The following is a 22,043-nucleotide window of genomic DNA, read 5'->3' as shown; positions in this document are numbered from 1 at the left end:
AACTTAAATGTATTAATACCATATGATTTTGCAATATTAACAAGCGACCCAATTCGTGCACCTACAATGCTTATAACACCATAACAACACACACACATGCACAGTCGCGCACATTTGGAGCGCCGCTAGCTAGTCTGGCTGCTTATCTGTGCATCTGCAGCCGCCGCGGGAATAAAAACTAAAATTAAATGAAATGAAATAAATTGCAATTGCGTGCAACTTACATATGCCACAGCAACAAATACACACATATGCACAAGCATATTGAATTTGCATGTAAATTTTCATTTAGATATATTTTACTTTCATATGACACACATTTCATAGAAGATGCGCTATTTTGGGTGCGCGCAACCCCCAGCGATCGTCTGGCAGCAGGCGCACTCTCTCCCCCTTATTGCCACCTGCGCCCTGCAAGTAGTAGCAAACACATGTTGCATTTACATGCACCATATTACTCACTATCGAAATGGCTGCTGGCGTGTTTGATGAGCATGTAAACAAACTTGGAGAGCGGAGCTGACATAAAAGCTTTCTAAAATAATGCCAATATGTTTATTTTGTGGTAAATGAGTCGATAGAAAAATATCCCCCGAAATATATGTATGTGTCATCTGCTCGCCATGTTCTGCAGTCTTGTAAAAAAAAAATAAAAACAAGAAACAACGTTAACTTCGGTTGCACCGAAGCTATAAAACCCTTCACAGCTGCATTTCTTACAGCAACTAAATGTATAACTGAAACGGGAAACGTAAACGAAAAAAAAGTTTTCCAAACAAGAACTCGATTTTGTCACTTTGTGTGACAGTTATACACTATAGTAGTCCGATCTCAAAAATATATTCGGGGAATGTACCGCTTGAAAAACAATCCATGCCAAGTTTCGTAAAATATCTTGCCAAATAAAAAAGTTTTTTATAAAAGAACTCCTTGAGGAGAGTAAGACGTTTGCAAAATTTCAGATTGACATCTCAAAAACTGAGGTACTAATTCACGCGTATACAAACGGACAGGCGGACATGGCTAAATCAACGCAGCACGATCATTTACATATACACTGGGGTGGAGCGAAAAAAAATTCGTTTTTTGTTCAGCTGTAGGTAAAATTTGTAGACATCTTTGAAATTAAAAATTTTTTTAGTTTAAACTCATTACATTTATATAAAAATTACCGAATTTGACGGTTTTTGAATCAAAATATATTTTAACGCTTAAGGAAAGCACGTTTTCATCTAAGACTTTTTTTAAAACTCCAATAATGACCAAAAAAAATTTTTTTTAAGTTGATAATTTTTAATTGGCTAGAAAGAGGGCTCTCCACAGCTTCTAGAACACTTATCAAAAATTTTTTACGAAATAAAAATTGTAACTCGTAATTTACTTTAAATGTGAGTGTGCCGCGTGTAAATGTTAAAAAAAAAATTTTTCCATTATTTTATTTTTTAGAATCTACAAATTTTACCCTCAGGCTAACCAAAAAAAAATTTTTTTTAACGTAATCATCGGCTCATAAATAAATATTGTTAAACCTTGCTTTCTAGTATAACTAACTTTCGCGTATAACTTTGGAATATTATTTTTACCGAAAGTCTCAAAACGATCTATTAGACGGATGCTATATGTATAAATTTCTGACGAAACAGTTCGGGAATTGGAACCATTCATTCCGACGCTTTACTCATATCCTTAATTATTTTTTAAAGCCTTTGAGAACAAGTAATGATCGCTTTGGTGAAAAGATCATGATTTAGTTCATAAAACATATTCGCATAGCTATTACTAGACCAAAGCGGACAAACATAAATGGATCTGGGATTTTCAAAATAAAATAATAAAGCGTTAGTTTCAGAGCAATACTCATATACCCAACTCGGTTTACTAGTTAAGACCTCTAAGTTCCAGCTTCGATGGAAGGCTACTGCGACCATTCTATCACACAAACCTTAGCTATAAATTTCAAAAGTTTTAACCAATCAAACTAAAGGCAAATGTACCTCAATGCGTCAATAGAAGTGAATACAATTAAACTTTCAAAATATAATTAAAAATTTAACCTATCTTAGTTATTTACTTACTTGCTTCTAAGCGTTGTTGTTACCTCACTGCTTTGCCCAACTACTTCTCATGAATTCGAGGCAGAAAAGAATTTTTGCGCCCATTTGCCGGCAGCAGTCACGCATGCGCACACGTACGAGAGCAGAACCGGTCTTTGCGGTTCAACTTCAATTAAATTATTTCACTTCCCATTCATCGCGTCGTTTTAAGCTCTTGGCCTTTATAGTCATTAATACACATTAGTTAGTTCGCTATTTTTTTCATACTTAATTTAATTTAATAATAATTTATTTATAGATAACACGCACAGATAATACCCAACACTGGAACTCTCTGGACCCTTTCACTTGCTATTTATGATTCCTGGTTTTTTTTTCACAACACTTGTTCTTGTACTTTTTGCTACTTCTTTTCATTCATCTATTTTAGTTGCTGGTATGCGCAAATGTGGTTAGTATATGCCTGTATTTACTCAGGTATGTAGATATATATATTGTATTTCTTTTCTTTTTATTTATTTTAAGCTTTTCGTTTCGCATTATAACTTGTTTGCTTTTTTTTCAACTTTGTTTTGACCACATATTTGTTACAAACAGTGACTCCATTTATTTATAATTATTATGTAGTAAATAAGGGGTGGTTCAGATGGTACTTTTCATTTAGTCACGTGCAAAGAATCTAGATACGAGTCTTCAGCTCAATATTCTTTACTTTTTTGACAGGGAAAGTATATACATAAAGTCTGCTTTTCTTGGTCACTTGTTGATTCTATTCAGATTCCAAAGAGCAGCACCATGGCCAAAGTGGTTTCGTGCTGAAACCCGGTTACCGAAAATGTGCTGTTAGTGCAAAAAATAGATCGAAAAAATATTATTTTTTTTTGGCTAACGTATTGGTATAACCACCCTATACATTATTGTATAGTTACAAATACTTGACTTCAAAGTATACGTAAGACTTAAAAAATAATCGCAAAAAAAGGTGCGTCACTTCACGCCACATAAAAGCATATATGAATACGTTATAAGACAAACAACAGCAAAAAACAACTTTTTATAAGTAACTGTGTTGTTGTTGCTATTTTTATTTTTTTGACTATATAATTTTTTTAATTAATGCCTGGCGTGTGAAAATTAATTTTCACTTGTCATATTATTTTCATTTGTCAGCTACGTGCTTAACCAGGGTAGACCTCACTACACGCACCATATAAATTATATGCACACATACACACACAAATTCACTGTCAGCGCAGATCAACTCGCGGACTTATCGCCATTGACCTAAGCTTGTTTTAAACTGAGCTCATATGCCATTTAAGTTACGTGTGACGTTCACAAGTACTACAACTGACTGCAACAACAGCTCACAGCAGCAACAACCAAACAATAACAATAACAACTGCGAAACACAACTGTTGTAAAGAGGAGCAATGAGAGACACGAAAACAAATCAGTGAAATTATCTAATCCCTAATTTTAACCATTCTTGGAAATCATTCTTAAAAATTTTTTACCTTGTTGTTGTAACCGCTTTTATTGTACCTTTTGTTAACAGCAGCTTGTCGTAATTTTGTGGCGCGACCAACACCGGCCGTTGTGGTCGCTCAGCTGCTTTCGTCGGATTTCGTGATTTATTGTCGCCAGTTGCCATAAAAGTAATCTACCTGTCTTGTAATGGACCGGTGGTTGAGCGTCACCGGCTTACAAACGCAAAAATAGCGAAAACTTGTTAATGCCACCGAGCAAAGTGTGAATGATTTCGACCACCTTTAATGTGTGTATAATTTAACTTCCTACCGACCGTCTTAAATACGGGCGAACCTGGTGCTTAGAGCTTACGCAATCGGTCTGTTAAGCTCTTTGGTGTTTAACTGAAAAATGGACACTCGTAATGAGTAGTTGTGTGAGAAAATGTGGTTTTGAGGTCCGTTTGGTGCTATCAGTTCTCAAATCTGTCATGTAAACATGGATATTTTTTGTAGTTATAAGCTTGTTTACTTCAAAATTAAATCAGGAGTTAAAGATGAGAGTGATACCAAGTGGTATCGATTAGTTTTAAGGGAAAGTTATTACAACGGACGTTTTCGGAAATATTTTTTATTCGAATTCATGTTTTTTGTTTATCTCAAGCTTCACAATAACAGAAGTTTTTGTTTTTACTCGGAAAAAACTTCATATTGTACTAATATATACAAAGTTGTGGAGGAATAAGAAACCCTTATTTGTAATATTGCATTACCTATACAGTTGGGCCTTACATATATCATCACTTGGTGAACTGGACTAAGCCAACTCAGTCACTGACTTTTTGCAGTAAATAATTGTCTACGTCTTCCAAAGTTTTAGCAAGTATTCGAACCGAGAAGAAGGGACATTATGTAGACGAACAAATTTTATTATTATACCCTGAACAGCATATACATACATATTAAGTTTGCAACAATGTTTGTAACACCCAAAAGGACACGTCGGAGACCATATAACGTATATACATATATAAAAGATTAGCGTGACGAGCTGAGTCGCTGTTAGAACCGCCGATATCGTACAACTACTCTATATAGCTGCCATGCAAACTGTTCAATCAAACTCAAGTTTTTGAATGGAATTTGGCGCGGATTTTTGCTAAAGGCATTACTACAGTCGCCGATCTTGTTCAGATCGGACCAATATAGTATATAGCTGCTATACAAACTGACCGATCAAAAATAAAGATAACGATCTTTTTATAGCCTTTTATGCTATAAATAATTTACCTGTGGTGAGTATTATATAATATTTAACTTCGGTGCAGCCGAAGTTAATGTTTTTTCCGTCATCTGTCATATTCCCGTAGTGTTTTTATCTTTTTGTGTGTTCTAGAAAAATTCTGATAAAACTAAAGGTGAAAAAATACTTTTTCTCTGTAATAAACTACATTTCGTACTTATGATTTCTTGAGTCTAGGGAAGTCAGTTGCCCCTACTTATACAACTTTTTAACCCATAATTCTAGGGTTAAATACCGTAGTGTAGAGTTTTGAAAAATGCACTACCCCTACGAAGGGCCTGAGTTCGATTATGACTACCTCCTTCACTAAGCCTCTACATTCCGACTAATATCGAATCGGTTTTTAAGTTGTTTCATAAAATCCATTTGCGGTTTATTGTCAGCTCGAAATTTTCAGATCACTAATTTGTCAATGAAAATGCCGGCACAAGCTCTTTTAGCAGATGACCTACTGAAAAAATTCATTTTGTTTTAACCTTTATGAAAGCAAAAACTTGATGTTTTCTATATAAGACGTAGACTGATTTTGGGGAACTATACCTAAAGCTTTCTAAAGCCGTAAAATCTTATCAAGCAATAGTTTCTTGTGATAACGGCTTGAATATTATATACCATAAAAAAGAACTATATTACGTAATGTGAAGGGAAAAAATAATTGATACCATTCTCTAAAATAGAAGTATTTAATGGAGAAGATAATAGCACTAACTGGAATTAAAAAAAACCTATATTAGTCATATAACTATACATTGTTGCTATAAGCACAATTCTTGATCAACATTTTGCATACATACCTACATCACCTACCTGGAAATATGTACCACATTCCACTCGTGAGGTCAACGTTCAAGCTCTGTCGTTAAAAACTTATGTGAAGGGAAAAACTGAATGTTCGTTAATTTCCACGTTGCTGACTTGCCAGGGTATGTGACATTTTGTGAAGGACGTTTGCACCGTTGCACGCGGATACAGTTACACAGCCACACTAGTAGCCGAATTGCCAGAAGTATTTAGTAGAGTAACAGTAGTTCGTGTTGAAACCTGATATGGTACGAAAAATGAACGGCTGTTGAAAAAGTTTAAACCTAAACAAAAACAATGATCAAAAACTGTTGTAGCAAATAAAATAACAACAGATGGTTGTGAAATTCCTTGGAAGCAATCAGAAGTTCAATAACAAAGAACTGAGCTGAGCTTGCTCAGGTGCTCACTTTGCATACGGACATGGATATGAATACTTATGGAAGTCAGAAAGCACAAGTCAGTAAAGTACAAGCCAATATAATTTGATTAGTGAAGATTATGAGCATCTCACTAGAATAACGGATTGTTCAATTTGAGATCAGTAATACTGAGTCAATGTATTTAGGAGCCAAAGAGTAAACATTTATATCTTTTCTCGTTCCAGCTTCTGCTCTGTCTGCAGTGTGGACCTTAGATTAGATTAGATCAGAAGTAAATATAGCGACCTTTGATCTATTGTGCCGTTCCCTCTCTTACATCAGCTAAGCCAACTCAAGCATATTAAGGAAGCCTAACGAAGCACTTCGTCTAATAGAGGTGATGTAATTCCGTGTAGATACATCGTTTCGATTACTTGGCTCCTTCTACTTGCAATTGTTTGGCATTCAAGAAGTAGTAGCCTCGGTGTCGCCGCCACGAAGTCGCGAAACAATCAAGTTTTCCTCAGCAAAATTCACATGTATGTGTATGTGACAGCTTGTTTCTGAGTAGGCTTATAACTTCTGAAACTTTTCAGGTTATATCCTCTCAGTTCCGTTGTCTCTGCCACGAAGTCCGCCGCAGCTCCGACAGATTTTACAGTGGACATCAACATCAAGGTTGATTATAAGGCCCATTAATTTCAGATAAAATTAAAATAGAAATATTTAGGGTAAAACGTATTATTCTTACATTATACCCTACAGGTAAACTAAAGGAATAGGATCTTTTTTAACTTTCGATTAGCTCAAAGAGTGATATCGAAACTTTCTACTCATAATGCTCTTGATAGATAACAAGATAGGCGAAATCGGTTCATATCTGACTATTTATACGATCTTCTACATGAAATATTTATTTCCGAGTATATGATGTATTGGCAACTCTAAGGAAAAGATTAGAATCAGCTGTTGAATAACAACATATGTGCCAGAAGTACGGCGCTGTTCTGAAGAAAATCAACGTCGAAGAATAAAATTAATTAAAGGAACATAGACTTTATTAACATGCATACTTTGCTATATTTACATTAATTGTTTTATTAAATTATTTTACATTAATTGTTTTATTAATTTATTAATTTAATGTAGATTTTGGGAGTTCTTTCTTTGCAATCCAGCGTTATAAAAAACATTTCTTCACGTAACGCCGTTGTTTTGTTTTCAAAACGCCATAGTAATTCTGGTGCATCGCTGATAACAACAAAACAAAATTTTACATTCCTTTATTGCTTAACAGTTTTACTGCTTTTGTTATTTAATTACAGCGAGTTACGGTGACGATTATAGGAAAATAAGCAAATAAACAAATTTTGTAAGCTTATCAACAGAAATAGAATATGTAAAGTGTATGAAAATTTCCATCAGTGAAACATTTACACTCCGAAAACAAAGGAAGCCACTTAAGTGGGTGAAAGGAAATGTAATAACCTATTGCACAATTTGACTATCTTGAAAAGCCATTTTCCAAGTGACAACATGAGTGCCACGTATAAACGTGATAAACTCTTCAAATCCTGGACTGGTATTAGTGAAGTGGCGCTTATTAAAGAGGTGGCTACAAAAGGTGAAAACATTGATCTCTGCATTGAGTATTGGGCACGTAAGCGGAAATTGCCAATACCGGAATATGAACAATTCTTTCAGGATGTTGTACAAACGTATGTGCAGCGACTGCTTACTGAACGACTGGTTTGCAAAGCGGAAATGGTATTAATCAATGTAAAGCGGGATGTAAAGAGTTTCTACTATCAATTCGCCTGTGAGTGTGATGATGAGGAACTACGCGAACTTGTGATAGAACATCTGCAAAAGAAAGATCCACAAAATTACGAGACTGATATGCTACAATTGCAATTCTATTGGGATTTGCTGCAGCAACTACAAACATGTCCTGAATTGTTGGCGAAGTGCAAAGTGCAACTTCGACGCGTTAATATTGAAACACTGGTGCATTGCGATGAATCATACCTCAATAAATTGTTAGCGGAGTTGTATTTTTTTAATAACAATCCGTTGCTTTTAGAACGTTTAGATAAGTACAGTTTGTGGAATTATTTGGTAGACGAAGCTCAATTGGCACAATTAGTGCGTTGGTGTACATTAGTAGGGCAAACGCCACAAGTGGAGTACACAGAATTGGAAGTATTATATTGTGAATGGGAACTGGAAACGGAAATGTATGAGTATGCATTGAAAACATTAGAAACACCAAATGAAACGATACGTAATTGCTTTGCGGCGGCCGGATACTTATTTGCCGATGAAAGAGATAAAGTGTCTGTGGTTGTGCGCCGGCTTTGCACTACGGAAAGTTTGGAACTTAACCGTGAAGTATTAGATAAACTGCCGATAGGACACTTTTTACTCGAGCGTGGGCTTCACATGTTATTGTTACGGAATTTTGTGAAAACACGTGAATTAGAAGAAATGTTAGCGGAATTTTCGGAAGATGAAGAACTGCTCCAGTTTCTGGTAGCATTAAAGGAAAACAAAACCGATGAATTGGAGGAGTTTGGAAAAGTTAGTTATTCTTAATTTAGTGCAATCTATTTGTAACGGCAATTTATTAATTAATTTTTTAATTTAAGGTTTTCCAGTCGACCAAATCGTATCTGGAGCATCAAGGTATTGATTTTAACGCTGAACAACCATTAGTCACATTGTTCGATTTTCTCAGCAATGAGCCGAGTGTGGAGACTTTGATTTGTTTCTTACATACAACTGGTTTACAAAACATTCCATACTTGAAAACATTACCCATTAGAAATCCAAATCATAATAGTGAATCAAATATTTCCACGAGTGTAGACACTTGCAATAACGGGCAAAGTAAAAATCTGCCCACCCCTTACGATTTTCTACGCAAATTCAAGCACATTGATATAAAAGAAATATCCAAAGAACTGCAAACAGATACGTTAGCTTCTTTCTCCAATGAAAAGCTGTGCGCAAAATATGCGCGAAAGTATAAACTCAACTTTCTGCATTATTTAAAACAGCAACGCAGTAGCTATGCCGTCTACTACCTTATCATGGACCATCTGCAACAATACGGACAACTGACCAAAGGTCATCTCTTTACCGCCTGCGAAACTGTTACCGAATTGGCATTACAACACGCCAACAACTTTGAGCTGGTAACACACTGTGTCGCCTTCATTGAAATGCTCGGCTATGATTCACAGTATTTGCGTAATTATCTGAAATTGTGTCGCTTGCTGGAGTATGAAGAAGGCGAAACAAATGTGGTAGCCAAAAATTACACAAAGTTATTTGCACGCGTCGAAAACCTATTGGTGCAGCAAATTATCAAAGAACCAGCCAAATTTCCATTGAAAGATTACCAGGCGCTAATGCGTTTAGTCGCCTGCAGCGGCCAACGCCAGTGGCCCATGAAAGTAATGCAAAATTATGCGAAAGAAGACGATTGGTGGCGACTGTTGGTGCTCATGCAATATTTTGATGTGCCACTATCACAACTGCAAGTGCTGGTGGGGCATTTCGAAACGCGCGCCATGGGCGAACATATGCTGCGTGCCTTTTTATGTGAATTGCCAGCGCAGGCGAAGCGTCATGCCAGCTTTTCACGTCAACATAAGAAACCCGCGCGTAAAACGGAAGCAAATGTGTGTATGATTTTTATTTTTTATAATTGGTTCAATTTTAAAAATGTATTTGCCTTTGCAGCCACTAACTACCTCCGCTGAGACGCTCACCTCCTCCATTAGTTCAGCTTGCAATGATCCCAATAATGCGCTATTCCGCACTGCGCCCAGTCAGCAGCGCTTGCATTTCTTACCGGACGCTTGCGGGCGTTTAGATCTCTTCGCAATTGTGCTGCTCAGCAGTACGCCCATCAATGAGGAACAGGTGAGCAGCGCTAGCAAATTTCTCGAATTCATGCAGGATCAGCACACACATGCGACTTCATGGAATTTACTCCGAAACTGCGTAAAATATAGACTGCCAGTATTAGCGGTGCTAGCCGCCACGGTGCATCATGCCAATATCGAGTGGCAGTGGCTGGTTTGGCTGGCTGTGGCCACAAATCAATGGACTGAAGTGCTTAAATTGTGCACATTGAATATACAGCAAGTGACCTGGTTGTTGGTGGAGTCGGCAGTACGTCACGGAGATACGGGTTTGCTGCTACGCAGCTTTCGCATTTTCTTTAAGGTATGATTAATAGAATTAATTCTTTAAATTTTTGTTATCTTCTATATTATTATACCCTTAACCGGGTGTATTAAGTTTTTTACGTAGTTTGTAACACCCAGAAGGAAGCATCAGAGCCCGTATAAAGTACATAGAGAAAGATCAGCGTGACGTGCCGATTCAGACTTGCCTGTCTGTCTGTGTATATATAAGCGAACTAGTCTCTTAGTTTTTGAGATATCGACCAGAAATTTTGCACTCGTCCTTTTCTCCCCAAGGAGCTGCACATCTGTCGGAATCGATGATATCGGACCAATATAGCATTTAGCTGCCACACATACAAACTAAACCATCAAAATCAAGCCCTTGTACTGAAAACTTTTATATTTGACAAGATATCTTCACGAAATTTGGCATTGATTACTGTTTAAAGCAACGCTACTATCCCCGTTACAAATTGTTCAGATCGGATGACTATAGCATATAGCTGCCATACAAACTGTCCCATCAAAATCTAGACACAGATCTTTTAATACTCTTTTATGCCATAAGAAATGCAACGATACAGCCGATGTTAACGTTAAGTTTTTTTTTTTTTCTCTTCCTTTCCCCACAGCATAGCGCCTTTACACATTTGTGCCACTTTCTACAGCGCACTCAACACAAACGCCACTTCGATGAGGAAGATGTCCACACGCTGCGTCTATTTCTACTTGCGTGGAGCAATGATGCCGTTGCAATGCCCTTCTGCGCCACACTAGAGCGCCATGAGCTCATGCAGCACAGCATCCGCCTGCTCCTTGTGCATTTGCAGCACAATTTCGAATCGACCCTGGAGCAACAGAAACTCATTAGCTGTATGTGCCGTTCGGACATGAGCGACATTAGCGTCAAAATGGACTTTTGTCGTTTGCATGCCGTTTTTGAAGCGCTGCAAACACGTCCTGGCTGGTCCGAATGCTACACGATCGACTTCGAGCAACTTGCCGTAGAAAATAATCAGGTGTATGAACAGCTTTTGGACGATTTGCGTGCGAAAGGCGAATACGATGTCGCCGTGCGCTTGGCCACGCTGCTACAGCAACCCATCAGTGATATTGTCTATAGCAAATGGGTCACTAAGCTGGAGTCAGCTGAGTCGGTTGATGGTGAGGAGCCGTATGCAGTTAACACATTTCAACTGTACGAAAATGAAATTACGGAACATTCACTGCCGCCGGAGTTACTGGTGAATTTTTATCTCTACGCTGCTGGACGCCTTACAAAGCCATGCGCGCGCAAGTATCAACTGCTTAAGCGTGCGCTTACCGTTATCAAGCAACATCATCTCTTTCCAAATGAATCGTTCGATCGTGATCAAATCGAGTACGAAATGTTCATATGCTACCTACAATTGGATGATGATATCGCAGCTACAATGGGTGTTTATCACTCGGAATACTACGAGCAGATCATGTTGAACGAACGTTGTGTGTTGTATAAGTCTTTTCTCGAATTGAAGGAGCTCGCCGGTGTTGAAGATCTCAATGTCAGTATAAAACATCCGATGACCAAGCAAATGGAAGCGCGTCTGGAAGCTCAACTCAATTTACTGCTGGACAAAGGTGATATTGTGGAGGCACTGCGTCTGCAAGAGCTCTTCGAATGCCGTCCAATCGATTTGCGTTTTGTAGTATTTTGCATGGCGCTAGCCGAGGGCGTGACCACCATTTTCAGCATGTCTTCGGAGGAGCGGCAAATGCTGCGCGACATTGAAATAAGTTCGTTTGCCAAATTCCACAAACGCACGCTGGATAGTGGGCTGCTGACGCGCGAAGGTTTGTTTGTGTTTTGCCAAAACTTTTTTTAAATATTTTTTTCGAAAATTTTTGTTTCAAATATTTTTTTCAAAAATTATTTTTTTTTATATTTTTTCCGAATTTTTTGTTTTTAAATATTTTTTTCGAAAATTTTTTTTTAAATATTTTCGAACATTTTTTTTTTAATATTTTCGAAAATTTTTTTTTTTATATTTTTTTCGAAAATTTTTTTTGTAAAATTTATTTTTTATGTAACTGTTATTTTATTGTATCAAATACTTTACCTTTCAGGCCGTAATTCGCCTTCAAAAGCGAGCAGCGATCTCTCAGACAGTTGCTCGACTCTCGAGTTTGAAGAGATACCTTCCAAGGAGAAACGCGAGACTTTGGAGACCATACAAGGCATCGCTTCAAAACTCACGTACGGCGTCAATATCGGACGGCGCATTGTTATGGTTTACCGCGCTGCTATGTATTTAGATAAAGAGTATTTAGATGTGTTGCGCACGAAGGATACAACTGTGTTGTTGCAAAGCGTTTCCGAAGAAGGTTGTTTGCATCGTCTGCTGGTTGTGAGTGATATTATAACATCAACGCATATGACAACGCAAGAGGTAAGGAAACTATAATTTTTCATACATTTTTCATCCGTCTTTCTCTCTGATAAAATGTAAAATATTTTCGTTTCCGCCCGAAATCAGAGCTCCCTTACTTTTTAAGCTCGCAAATGCAATTAAAATTTTTATATATCACTCGATCCACAGATCGCTGAACTGCTGGCCACCGAACTTGCCACAGCCATTGTCCGTCCACGTTTCTACATTTTCACTGCCGATCAACAAGCGAAAAACACTATCAAAAACACGCCCGTCTGGGGCTACAATATCGATCGTGATCTGCATTTATTTCTGGAATTGGTACCCAACACGACAAAACTGGGCAATTGCCTGCTAGAATACTGTGATGCATTGAAAGCATATCGTAAATTTCAAGATAATAAACCGTACGAGCACAATACGGTATTTGAGCGACTCGCCGAAATCATACGACGTTACGGCCTACCGACAAATAGTAATAGCGGTCATATCTCGACCGTCATACCACCGATTACCACCGCCACAAATGCCGGACCGATGCTGCCGCCAGCGCAGGTGCTCTCACACAAGAAACAGAATATCATCTATGTGGAGCTGTTGATCAAGGCGCATCAATGCTATGTGCACGAATGCTCCATGGAAGGCATAGCGAACGTACTGAATCGCGCCAAGGCGCTAAACGCCGTGCTCACGCAAGCCAAGTCCTGGTCGTTAATTGTGCGCATGCTCAGCGGCATCGGACGCTACCGCGAAATGTTCTACTGTTTCGATTCGCTGCTCAAGAACGAACAGTTCGAATCGCTGCTGGGTCAGTTCGACGAGGAGAAGACAATCGGTCTGCGTCAGGCGATAATCACATATTTACGCGAATATTGTCCAAATAATGGCAGAGAATATTTAAAATTAACTGCGCTACACTTTCTCATGTATCAGGAGCTGGCCGAAATGTGGGAGCAGGATGCACAGGCCGTGCTGGCCAAGGTTATCAATCAAGCGGCTGTCAACACCGCACAATTGCCGGAGAAGATGTCAATGGCCAATTTGACAATGGCAAATCCGACGAAAACATGCATACCCAAGCTACGTTGCACGCCCGAATTGCTTGTGCTGTTGCAGCAAGCTATGGAATATTACACGCATGCAACGGAAAATTATTTGCTCGATAATAAATTGTTGCTGGCGCAGCGTGTCGCCTCGTTGGCCGAAATGGTAGCAATGCAAATTGATTTGGCCAGCAAAGCCTTGGATCGCAATGCCATGGAGACGCATCTATGTGTGTGTGTGGTGAATGTGCAGACGCGTGACGAATTTCGTGAACTGATCAATGCGGAGCTGAGGTGAGTGGTTATCGCAACTATTTCTTATAACAACTAAGCCTCGCTGTTTGATAAAAAACAAACATTCAAGTCGATTTAAAGTTACTTAATAAGTGGGGAAAAATTATTTCGATTTTGAGTCAGTTTGCATGGCAGCTACTTGTATATGTTGAAAGTGGTTCGATCTGTACAATATATTCGGAGATGATTGCGTTGACTTGGAAAATAATCTATGTTAGATTTTATGACGGCATCTCGTCAAATAAAAAAGTTTGTTATACAAAAACTAGATTTTCATCGGTCAGTTTGTATGGCAGCTATATGCTATAGTAGTCAGATCCAAACAATATATTCGGAGATGATTGCGTTGACTTGGAAAATAATCTATGTCAAATTTTATGACGATATCTCGTCAAATAAAAAAGTTTGCCATACAAAAACTAGATTTTCATCGGTCAGTTTGTATGGCAGCTATATGCTATAGTAGTCAGATCCAAACAATATATTCGGAGATGATTGCGTTGACTTGGAAAATAATCTATGTCAAATTTTATGACGATATCTCGTCAAATAAAAAAGTTTGCCATACAAAAACTAGATTTTCATCGGTCAGTTTGTATGGCAGCTATATGCTATAGTAGTCAGATCCAAACAATATATTCGGAGATGATTGCGTTGACTTGGAAAATAATCTATGTCAAATTTTATGACGATATCTCGTCAAATAAAAAAGTTTGCCATACAAAAACTAGATTTTCATCGGTCAGTTTGTATGACAGCTATATGCTATAGTAGTCAGATCCAAACAATATATTCGGAGATGATTGCGTTGACTTGGAAAATAATCTATGTCAGATTTTATGACGATATCTCGTCAAATAAAAAAGTTTGTCATACAAAAACTAGATTTTTACCGGTCAGTTTGTATGGCAGCTATATGCTATAATGGTCCGTTATCGACGATTCCGACAAATGAACAGCTTCTTGAGGAGAAAAGGATGTATGCAAAATTTCTCAAAAACTGACAGTCATAACGGACATGTCTAAATCGACTCAGCTCGTCCTGCTGATCTTTTATATACATATCTACATATACATAGGTATTATAGAATCTCTGACGTATTCCTTCTGGGTGTTATAAACTTCTTGGCGAACTTAATGAACCCAATTCAGCGTATATATATAAATAATTTAAAACACTGCTGATATAACGTTACTAAAAGTTGTTTCTATATTTATTTTTTATTTCGTTGAAATTGTTTGTACAAATGATTTCAGTAAATAAATACTAAGACATTCTTTTTCGTTCGCTAGCCTAAACATTTTTCACCAAAACCTAAAAATTCCACATACAAATACATACATACATATATATATTTAAGTCATGCTTATTAATTAATACATTTTTTTCAATTCAGCTTGTATGCCACTTTTTCACCTAAACTATTTTGCTTTCAAATATTTTTAATTCAATATTTTGTAATTTTATTCGCTTAAAAACGTTAATACTAGAACTACTAATTTGAAAATTGACACTGTTTTTGTAGAAAAATTCACACTATGTACTTATGCATATTTATGACAATTTTATTTTAAATTCATATTTTTTGTTGTAATAAATATATGTAAATGTGTATGTCTATATTTTATATATTTTTGAATTTACTTATTTTTTGTATTTATATATTTCTTGCTATATATTATTTTTCATATTTATTATATTTAATAATACTATTTTTATTATATAATATATTATATTATATTTCAGCGTGCCGCAGACGCTTATACTAAGTCGCGCTTGCGGCTTCGACATAAGCTGGGCTGAAGTGCTGCTCTCGCAATATGTTGTACTCGGACATGCGCATTATCTGCAGGAATACTTGCAACATTTACAGATCAACGATAATATCATTGAGAATACTGTTAAAGGGTGGGTACTGTTACTTATTTATAGCAATACTTGTATATAGAAAAGTGTCTTTTATTTTACGTTTTACAAAAGCAATTTTTTTTTTATTTTTTAATTTTTTGTTTTTATGAACATTTTGCGAGTTAAAAAATTTGTGAAGTACACTTAAATAATTTTGTTTTTTATTTTCACCGAAATTTGTAAACATTTTATATAAGAAGTATTTTTTAATTTATTAATTTTTTTGTGTAATTTTTATAAAAATATAATCATAATAAATGGAATGCATTGCAAATAATATGCATAACAAAATATTACATACATACATGTACATAAATATATTTGGTTAATTTATAAAACAACTTATGTGACTTTAGCTGCTTTTTATTTGATTACACACGCTTGCAACTTTCTTAGCCATTGACTTTTTGGACGTTATTTTCCGCGGTTCTACATTATTGATAACATGAAAATTGTATAAAATTGATTAGATCTACAGTTGAAGTTGTTAAAAACACTCAGTCGATTTAAGTTGTTTTGTCGAAAAGCCACTAATTTGCATGTATGCTGTCAGCAGGGTTGCAAATAATGTTTTAAAAAAATAATTGAATTAATATCTGAATTTAAAAAAAATAAAAAAAAACCTTTTTATTTTATAATCTCGAAAATCTTAATTCAAAGCAATTTTTCAAACTACTTTAACTACTACTTTAAAAAACTAAATTAAGTATTTGGGAATTTCTAAATTAAAAATATTTTTTTTATACTGTAATCTAGATTTTCGAAAATCATTTTTAAATTTTTAATCCCAAATACCGGAATAAAAAATAAAAGAACTAATTTTGATCCCAAATACCAAAATAAAATACTAAAAAAAAGTTTGAAAATATTTTTTTTATCATGTTTTTAATCCCAATTACTTGAATAAAAAAATAAGTTTAACCCCAAATACCGGAATAAAAACTAAAAAAAAAATAGTTTTATTTTCAAAAATTTAATTATAAAATTTAAAATTAATTTTTAAACCCAAATACCAGAATAAAAATAAAAAAATTAGTCCCGAAAATTAAAAATCAATGTTTAGTAATAAATAAATAATAAAATAAAAAATAAGAAAAAAATAAGTCTAACCACAAATACCGGCATAAAAACTAAAAATAATAATTGTATTTCCAAAAATGTAATTAATAAATTAGAAGTAAAAGTTTAATCCCAAATACCCGAATAGAAAGAAAAAAAATTTTTTTATATAATTTTTTATTTTTATTAATTCAAATTAATTTTTAAACCCCAAATATCGGAATAAAAAGTAAGAAAAAAATTAATTCTAAAAATTAAAAATTAATATTTAATCCCAAATACCGGATTGAAAGAAACCATTTTGGGATTATTAAAAATTAAAAAAAAAGAGAAATCGTTTCAGCATTTACATTTTTTCGAATTTGCGTATAAAATATCAACATAGTTTAGTTTTTTTTAATCGTATTCTTATTTAATTGCTTTTAATTATAGTGTTTCAGTTAGAAATATGTAAATCTTTCCTTTTTTAAACTTTTTGATTCATGATTTTAATTTGAAAAATAAATTTTTTACTTTTACTCCAACTTTTAAATAATTTTTTTTTTAATTCAAAATCGTTGGGAATTGAAATTAAAAATCAAATCCAAATCGGAATTAGCACAAGTTGTTGGTATTAAAAATTAAGTTTAAAATTTTTAATTTTGATTTTAGGATTAAAAATCCAAGATTTTGAGACTAAAAATTAAATTTGCAAACTTTTCTTAAAATTAAATTTGCAAAATTTTTTTAAAATTATATTTGCATTTTTTTTTTAAATTAAATTTGCAAACTTTTTTTAAAATTATATTTGCATTTTTTTTAAAATTAAATTTGCAAACTTTTTTTAAATTATATTTGCATTTTTTTTTAGTTAAATTTGCAATCTTTTTTAATAAATTTGCAATTTTTATTAAATTAAATTTTCAGTTTTTAATAATAAAACCTAAAATTATTAATGGCAACATTAGAATAAGAAACTTAAAATTTAATTTTCAATTCCAACATATTTTTAACTAAAAATTCGCAACCCTGCTTGTCATATAAATGCATGACACAACATTTTTTAGCAGTCCCATTTTTTATTTTCAAAATTAAAAGCATAAAATTATTTTTAAAAATATGTATAAACTAACTAATATTTATTTAAAAAAAATGCCATAAAATGCAGATTTCAATGTAGCAATAAAATAAATTTCAAATAATAGTAAATAGAACGATACGCCACTGATAACAGCGCGTTATCTAACACCACCTCTTAGCATACATTTAGGCGCCATTTATAGAATGCTACAAATGGCTACTTATTTTAAGCTATTTTGGTTATTACAATTATATATATTTGTTTATTATTAAGCGCATGCGTATTTTAATATTATTTACACATAACTTTATAAGTTCATTTCGAAAATCATGTAATACTAGTGTAAATTTATGTTTTTCCAAACTAGCTTTCAACTGTACGCGCAGCATCATCGCATCAGCGCGCGCATGGATGAGCATTTGGCGCAATTGGTGGCTTTGGTCAAGTCGGTGGCGCTCAAGTACAAGTTAGCCTCGGTGCTAAGCCTTAAAACGATTGTGATGTCGCTGATAAACGAGCAGACCGCACACTATTTACGCGACACGAATTTCGGACGAAATGAAAATCGCAATTTAAACGATATGTGACGTCATTGTAAACTGTTTGTGGCGAATACTAAGCGTATGCAATGTGATGTCACTCTCGCTGTGTATGTGTGTTTTAAGTTTTTGTTGCGGTTACGCTCTTTTCAAAACTTTTACGGTGTGATTAAGCGTTGCTTTTTGCTTTTAAAAATATTCTATGTAAAATGTATGCAAATGTATACGAATGTGTTATGCAAATATTGCAATTTTAAAAAGATTTATGCTCGAATTACATATACACATCTAAACATATATACAACCATACATACATATATTTTAGTATAAGAATAAAGTGTATGGAAATAGAAATACTTTTTTACGCAAAAATTCAATTGTGTTGTTTTTATTTCATTGTTATCTGATTTGAAAAAAAAAAATAATGAAATACACATTTTCTATTTTTGTACTTAACACAGCTTAACACGAGTTAGGATAATGTCTGTTGAGCGAACAAAAATTGTAAATAATGAATATGTGTCATTATAACTAAAATCTATGTAACAAAATATGTATATAATAAAAGTAATTTTCACTTACATTATAGTCGAAACAGGAAACAATGTTTAAAGAATAGCTTACAGTTTAATAAATATATATATACTTATTTGTGTGTGTGTGTGTGTGTGCGGGTGTGCGATTTCAACTGCAGCGTAGTGCTAACTATTTAAAAAGCTTATCATTTAAAACAATGCTAAGTGAAGATATAACTGTACACACGCGTATGTGTATGTGAAAAAGTCGCCTTGCCATACACCAAACTACACACACACGCAAGCACATGCACACACGTACATAAATGAAATGTAGATACTTAAAAATGGAATGTGAGCGAAAAAAAAAATTATACATTACTCTTTTTTATTTATGACTTTTGTTGTTAGTGATGCCTGGCACACCCACGTTAGACATATGCATACACACATATGTATATGCCTAAATATGAATGTGTGTCTCCTAAGCAATTTCGATATTGCTTGTTTATCACTTAAAACGTTGAATTCATAATGCTGCAGAAACGGATATGCTTATCGAAACTCTTTCGATACAAATAGTGTTTGGTGCATTTCTTACATGTAAAAGAGCCTTTGGTCTTAATATATTTTGCCGGCAATCTTTGCGGAACGCTGTTGGCATATGTGATGTCCATGGGCTGGGATGGCACTGAAAATCTGCGCGAGCTTCTTTCATCGTTATAAACATTTATGGAATTGGCATTTATATCTTCGGATTCCAGCAAACTACCAGATGATATATGACTGTCATTTACGCTTTCGCCAGGTGGTGTGGTGATCATTGTTGTTGTTGTTACGACTGCAGGCGATACACCGGTAACTGATGTTGTTGTTGATGTGGCCGGTGTTAAAATGGCGTCACCATTCGCAATGGCGCCGGGTGTTAAATGTACTTTGTGTAAGTTAAATAAGTGGGAGAGCATGAAATTTCGTCGCGATATAGTGAAACTGCATACTTTGCATTTGAAATACGATTTGTAGGGCAAATGTGTGAATAGGTGTTGCTGCAGATCGGCAATATGCTGCGAGAAGATTTCGACCGTGCATTCGGAGCATTTGAAATGATCACCAAAACGATTTTCCGCCGTCTTTTCTAGGAAGTTGTGACTGTGAGGAAGATATATATATATGTATATATATATATTAATAAAAATTAAACAATATGTAAATTAATTGTATGTATTAAATTATATGTATAAATAATATGTATTGTATTAAAAATTAATTGCATTATTGACTATAGCAGAATATAATTTTATAATATAATTAATATAATTTTTGTTTTTTGTTCTAAGACGACAGCTATTTATATATAAGAAGATATATTAAATTGGCGACGAACTTTGTAACACGCAGAACGAAACGTCGCAGACCCTACCAATCATATACATACACATGAGCTAAGTCGATTTATTCATGTCCGTCTGTATATACGCAAATTGTCACTCAGTTTCTGAGATATTGATGTGAGCTTTTGCACGCGTTTATTGTTTGTTTATAATTCACTTTAAAACACAGTTCACTTAATTTTTCACTTCACTTGAAATCAAACGAAATCTCACTTGAAATGTCATACACAGAAGTTCGTTAATTGTAAGAACAAACAAAAAATAGTTCAAATTATTTTCCAGTATATTGAAATTCACCTAAAATTTATGTGCGCCTGCCAAGCATCTTCGGCCTCAAAAGTTAAACCACAAGCCGGACAAATGTATGAAATCAAAGCGCGACTCTCGTGCTCCCATAGCGCTATTTCACGCGCTGTCGGCGCGCCATTGCTACTTTTGACGCTACCACTGCAGCTGGCATCTTTCTCCTTGTGCAACATAATATGCGAAATCATCAAAAACATACTATGCTCCTGATACGGACACAATTTGCAATGGTACACTTTGTGTGGCAAGTGTGTAAAGTGATGCTGTTGTAATGTTTTTAGCGTACAACGTGTAAACGTTTCGTGACATTTGGCACATTCGAACTCGTTGTTCGGTCGTCGTTTGAAATTCCAATTCTTTTGATCGCCCAACTGATGCGCCATTTCTATGTGGCGCCGCCAATGTGGATGTGCATCGTAGCGTTCACCACATTGCGGACAGGTAAAGTAAATATAGTGATTATTTTCATGTTCGGCGTTCGTTGCATGTGGCAAGACTTCATTCAGATCACAAACTGGCTCGATTTTACACAATGCTAAAAGCTCATCTTCACAATCACTATAATCCGTTGTCGCTGCTGTATGAATTGATGTTTGATTTTTTTCATTACTTGCTTTATCCTTTTGCTGTTGTTGATTGATGTGATCATGGTCAGGCTCCTTTTTACAATCCACTTTGAGCTCTATAGGTCGTGGAAGCGCAACACTTTTATCAAAATCAATTTCGCATAGAAACTCAAATTGTGGCTCTGAAGCGGCAGATATAGTCGATGAGCCTTCATCGTCGCTATCGTAGATAACAAGCACACCACTTGTATCCGTACTGTAACCACTTGTTTTTGAACTGCTAGTCAAAGCTAAAACAACAGATACAAACAAAATAAAAAAAAAAACATATATATGAAATGTTTTCAAATACACATCCTAATTAAATAATATACTACATACTTTTTTTTGGTTGTGTACAAGGCAAGAACGAATAAAAGCGCAAAGATACATCTGAGGCAGCTGCATTGTTGGGAACAGCTTTAGATGCAGGCGCCATCGCTGCTGCATCCATTGGTTAAGTGGTTAAGATATCAAACACTATTACTAATTGCTCGATAATATATACAAGGCTTAATATTTAAAAAAATATTATAATAATCACTAAACTATTAAACAATTCTTATCCCAAGACAATAAAATAATCACAATACTTTTAGCTATAAAAAAATAAATCATTTTGACTTATGTACACTCCGAAAATACAGAGTTGCATTTAAATTCGACACCAAAATGCCATATTTTTATTAAATTTCAGCTATTCATACATTCTGAATAGAGTTC

The 22,043-nt window shown here is 34.9% G+C and overlaps 2 protein-coding genes across 2 annotated transcripts; one reads left to right on the top strand and one right to left on the bottom strand.

The window, feature by feature from the left end:
- Window positions 1–7,254: 7,254 nt before the first annotated feature.
- On the top strand, window positions 7,255–18,880 carry LOC106619373 (spatacsin). Its single transcript, XM_014237431.3, has 8 exons — window positions 7,255–8,569; window positions 8,638–9,675; window positions 9,737–10,225; window positions 10,821–12,021; window positions 12,295–12,617; window positions 12,768–13,936; window positions 15,684–15,845; window positions 18,332–18,880. Exons 1-8 carry the CDS (start codon window positions 7,526–7,528, stop codon window positions 18,549–18,551), a joined length of 5,646 nt encoding a protein of 1,881 aa, XP_014092906.3. The 5' UTR covers window positions 7,255–7,525; the 3' UTR covers window positions 18,552–18,880.
- Window positions 18,698–21,933, bottom strand: LOC106619374 (zinc finger and SCAN domain-containing protein 12). The gene is made up of 3 exons (XM_014237432.3): window positions 21,663–21,933; window positions 20,707–21,571; window positions 18,698–20,167 (listed from the first exon to the last, which is right to left on the bottom strand). Exons 1-3 carry the CDS (start codon window positions 21,772–21,774, stop codon window positions 19,534–19,536), a joined length of 1,611 nt encoding a protein of 536 aa, XP_014092907.2. The 5' UTR covers window positions 21,775–21,933; the 3' UTR covers window positions 18,698–19,533.
- Window positions 21,934–22,043: the final 110 nt, after the last annotated feature.

The sequence above is a fragment of the Bactrocera oleae genome, chromosome 4, assembly GCF_042242935.1.
Source record: "Bactrocera oleae isolate idBacOlea1 chromosome 4, idBacOlea1, whole genome shotgun sequence".
NCBI classification, from domain to species: Eukaryota; Metazoa; Arthropoda; class Insecta; order Diptera; family Tephritidae; genus Bactrocera; species Bactrocera oleae.
The sequence above is the reverse complement of the archived record's forward strand: the minus strand, read 5'-3'. Positions and strand labels throughout refer to the sequence as shown.

Bases quoted from the DNA above. Each gene is read 5' to 3' on its own strand.
- LOC106619374 (XM_014237432.3), bottom strand. From the start codon at position 21,774: ATGGATGCAGCAGCGATGGCGCCTGCATCTAAAGCTGTTCCCAACAAT. The intron at 21,572-21,662 runs GTATGTAGTATA...CTGTTGTTTTAG, and splicing joins TTGTACACAACCAAAAAAAA to CTTTGACTAGCAGTTCAAAA. The intron at 20,168-20,706 runs GTGAATTTCAAT...TCTTCCTCACAG, and splicing joins CAGGCGCACATAAATTTTAG to TCACAACTTCCTAGAAAAGA.
- LOC106619373 (XM_014237431.3), top strand. From the start codon at position 7,526: ATGAGTGCCACGTATAAACGTGATAAACTCTTCAAATCCTGGACTGGT. The intron at 9,676-9,736 runs GTGTGTATGATT...TTGCCTTTGCAG, and splicing joins CGCGTAAAACGGAAGCAAAT to CCACTAACTACCTCCGCTGA. The intron at 15,846-18,331 runs GTGGGTACTGTT...TTTCCAAACTAG, and splicing joins ATTGAGAATACTGTTAAAGG to CTTTCAACTGTACGCGCAGC.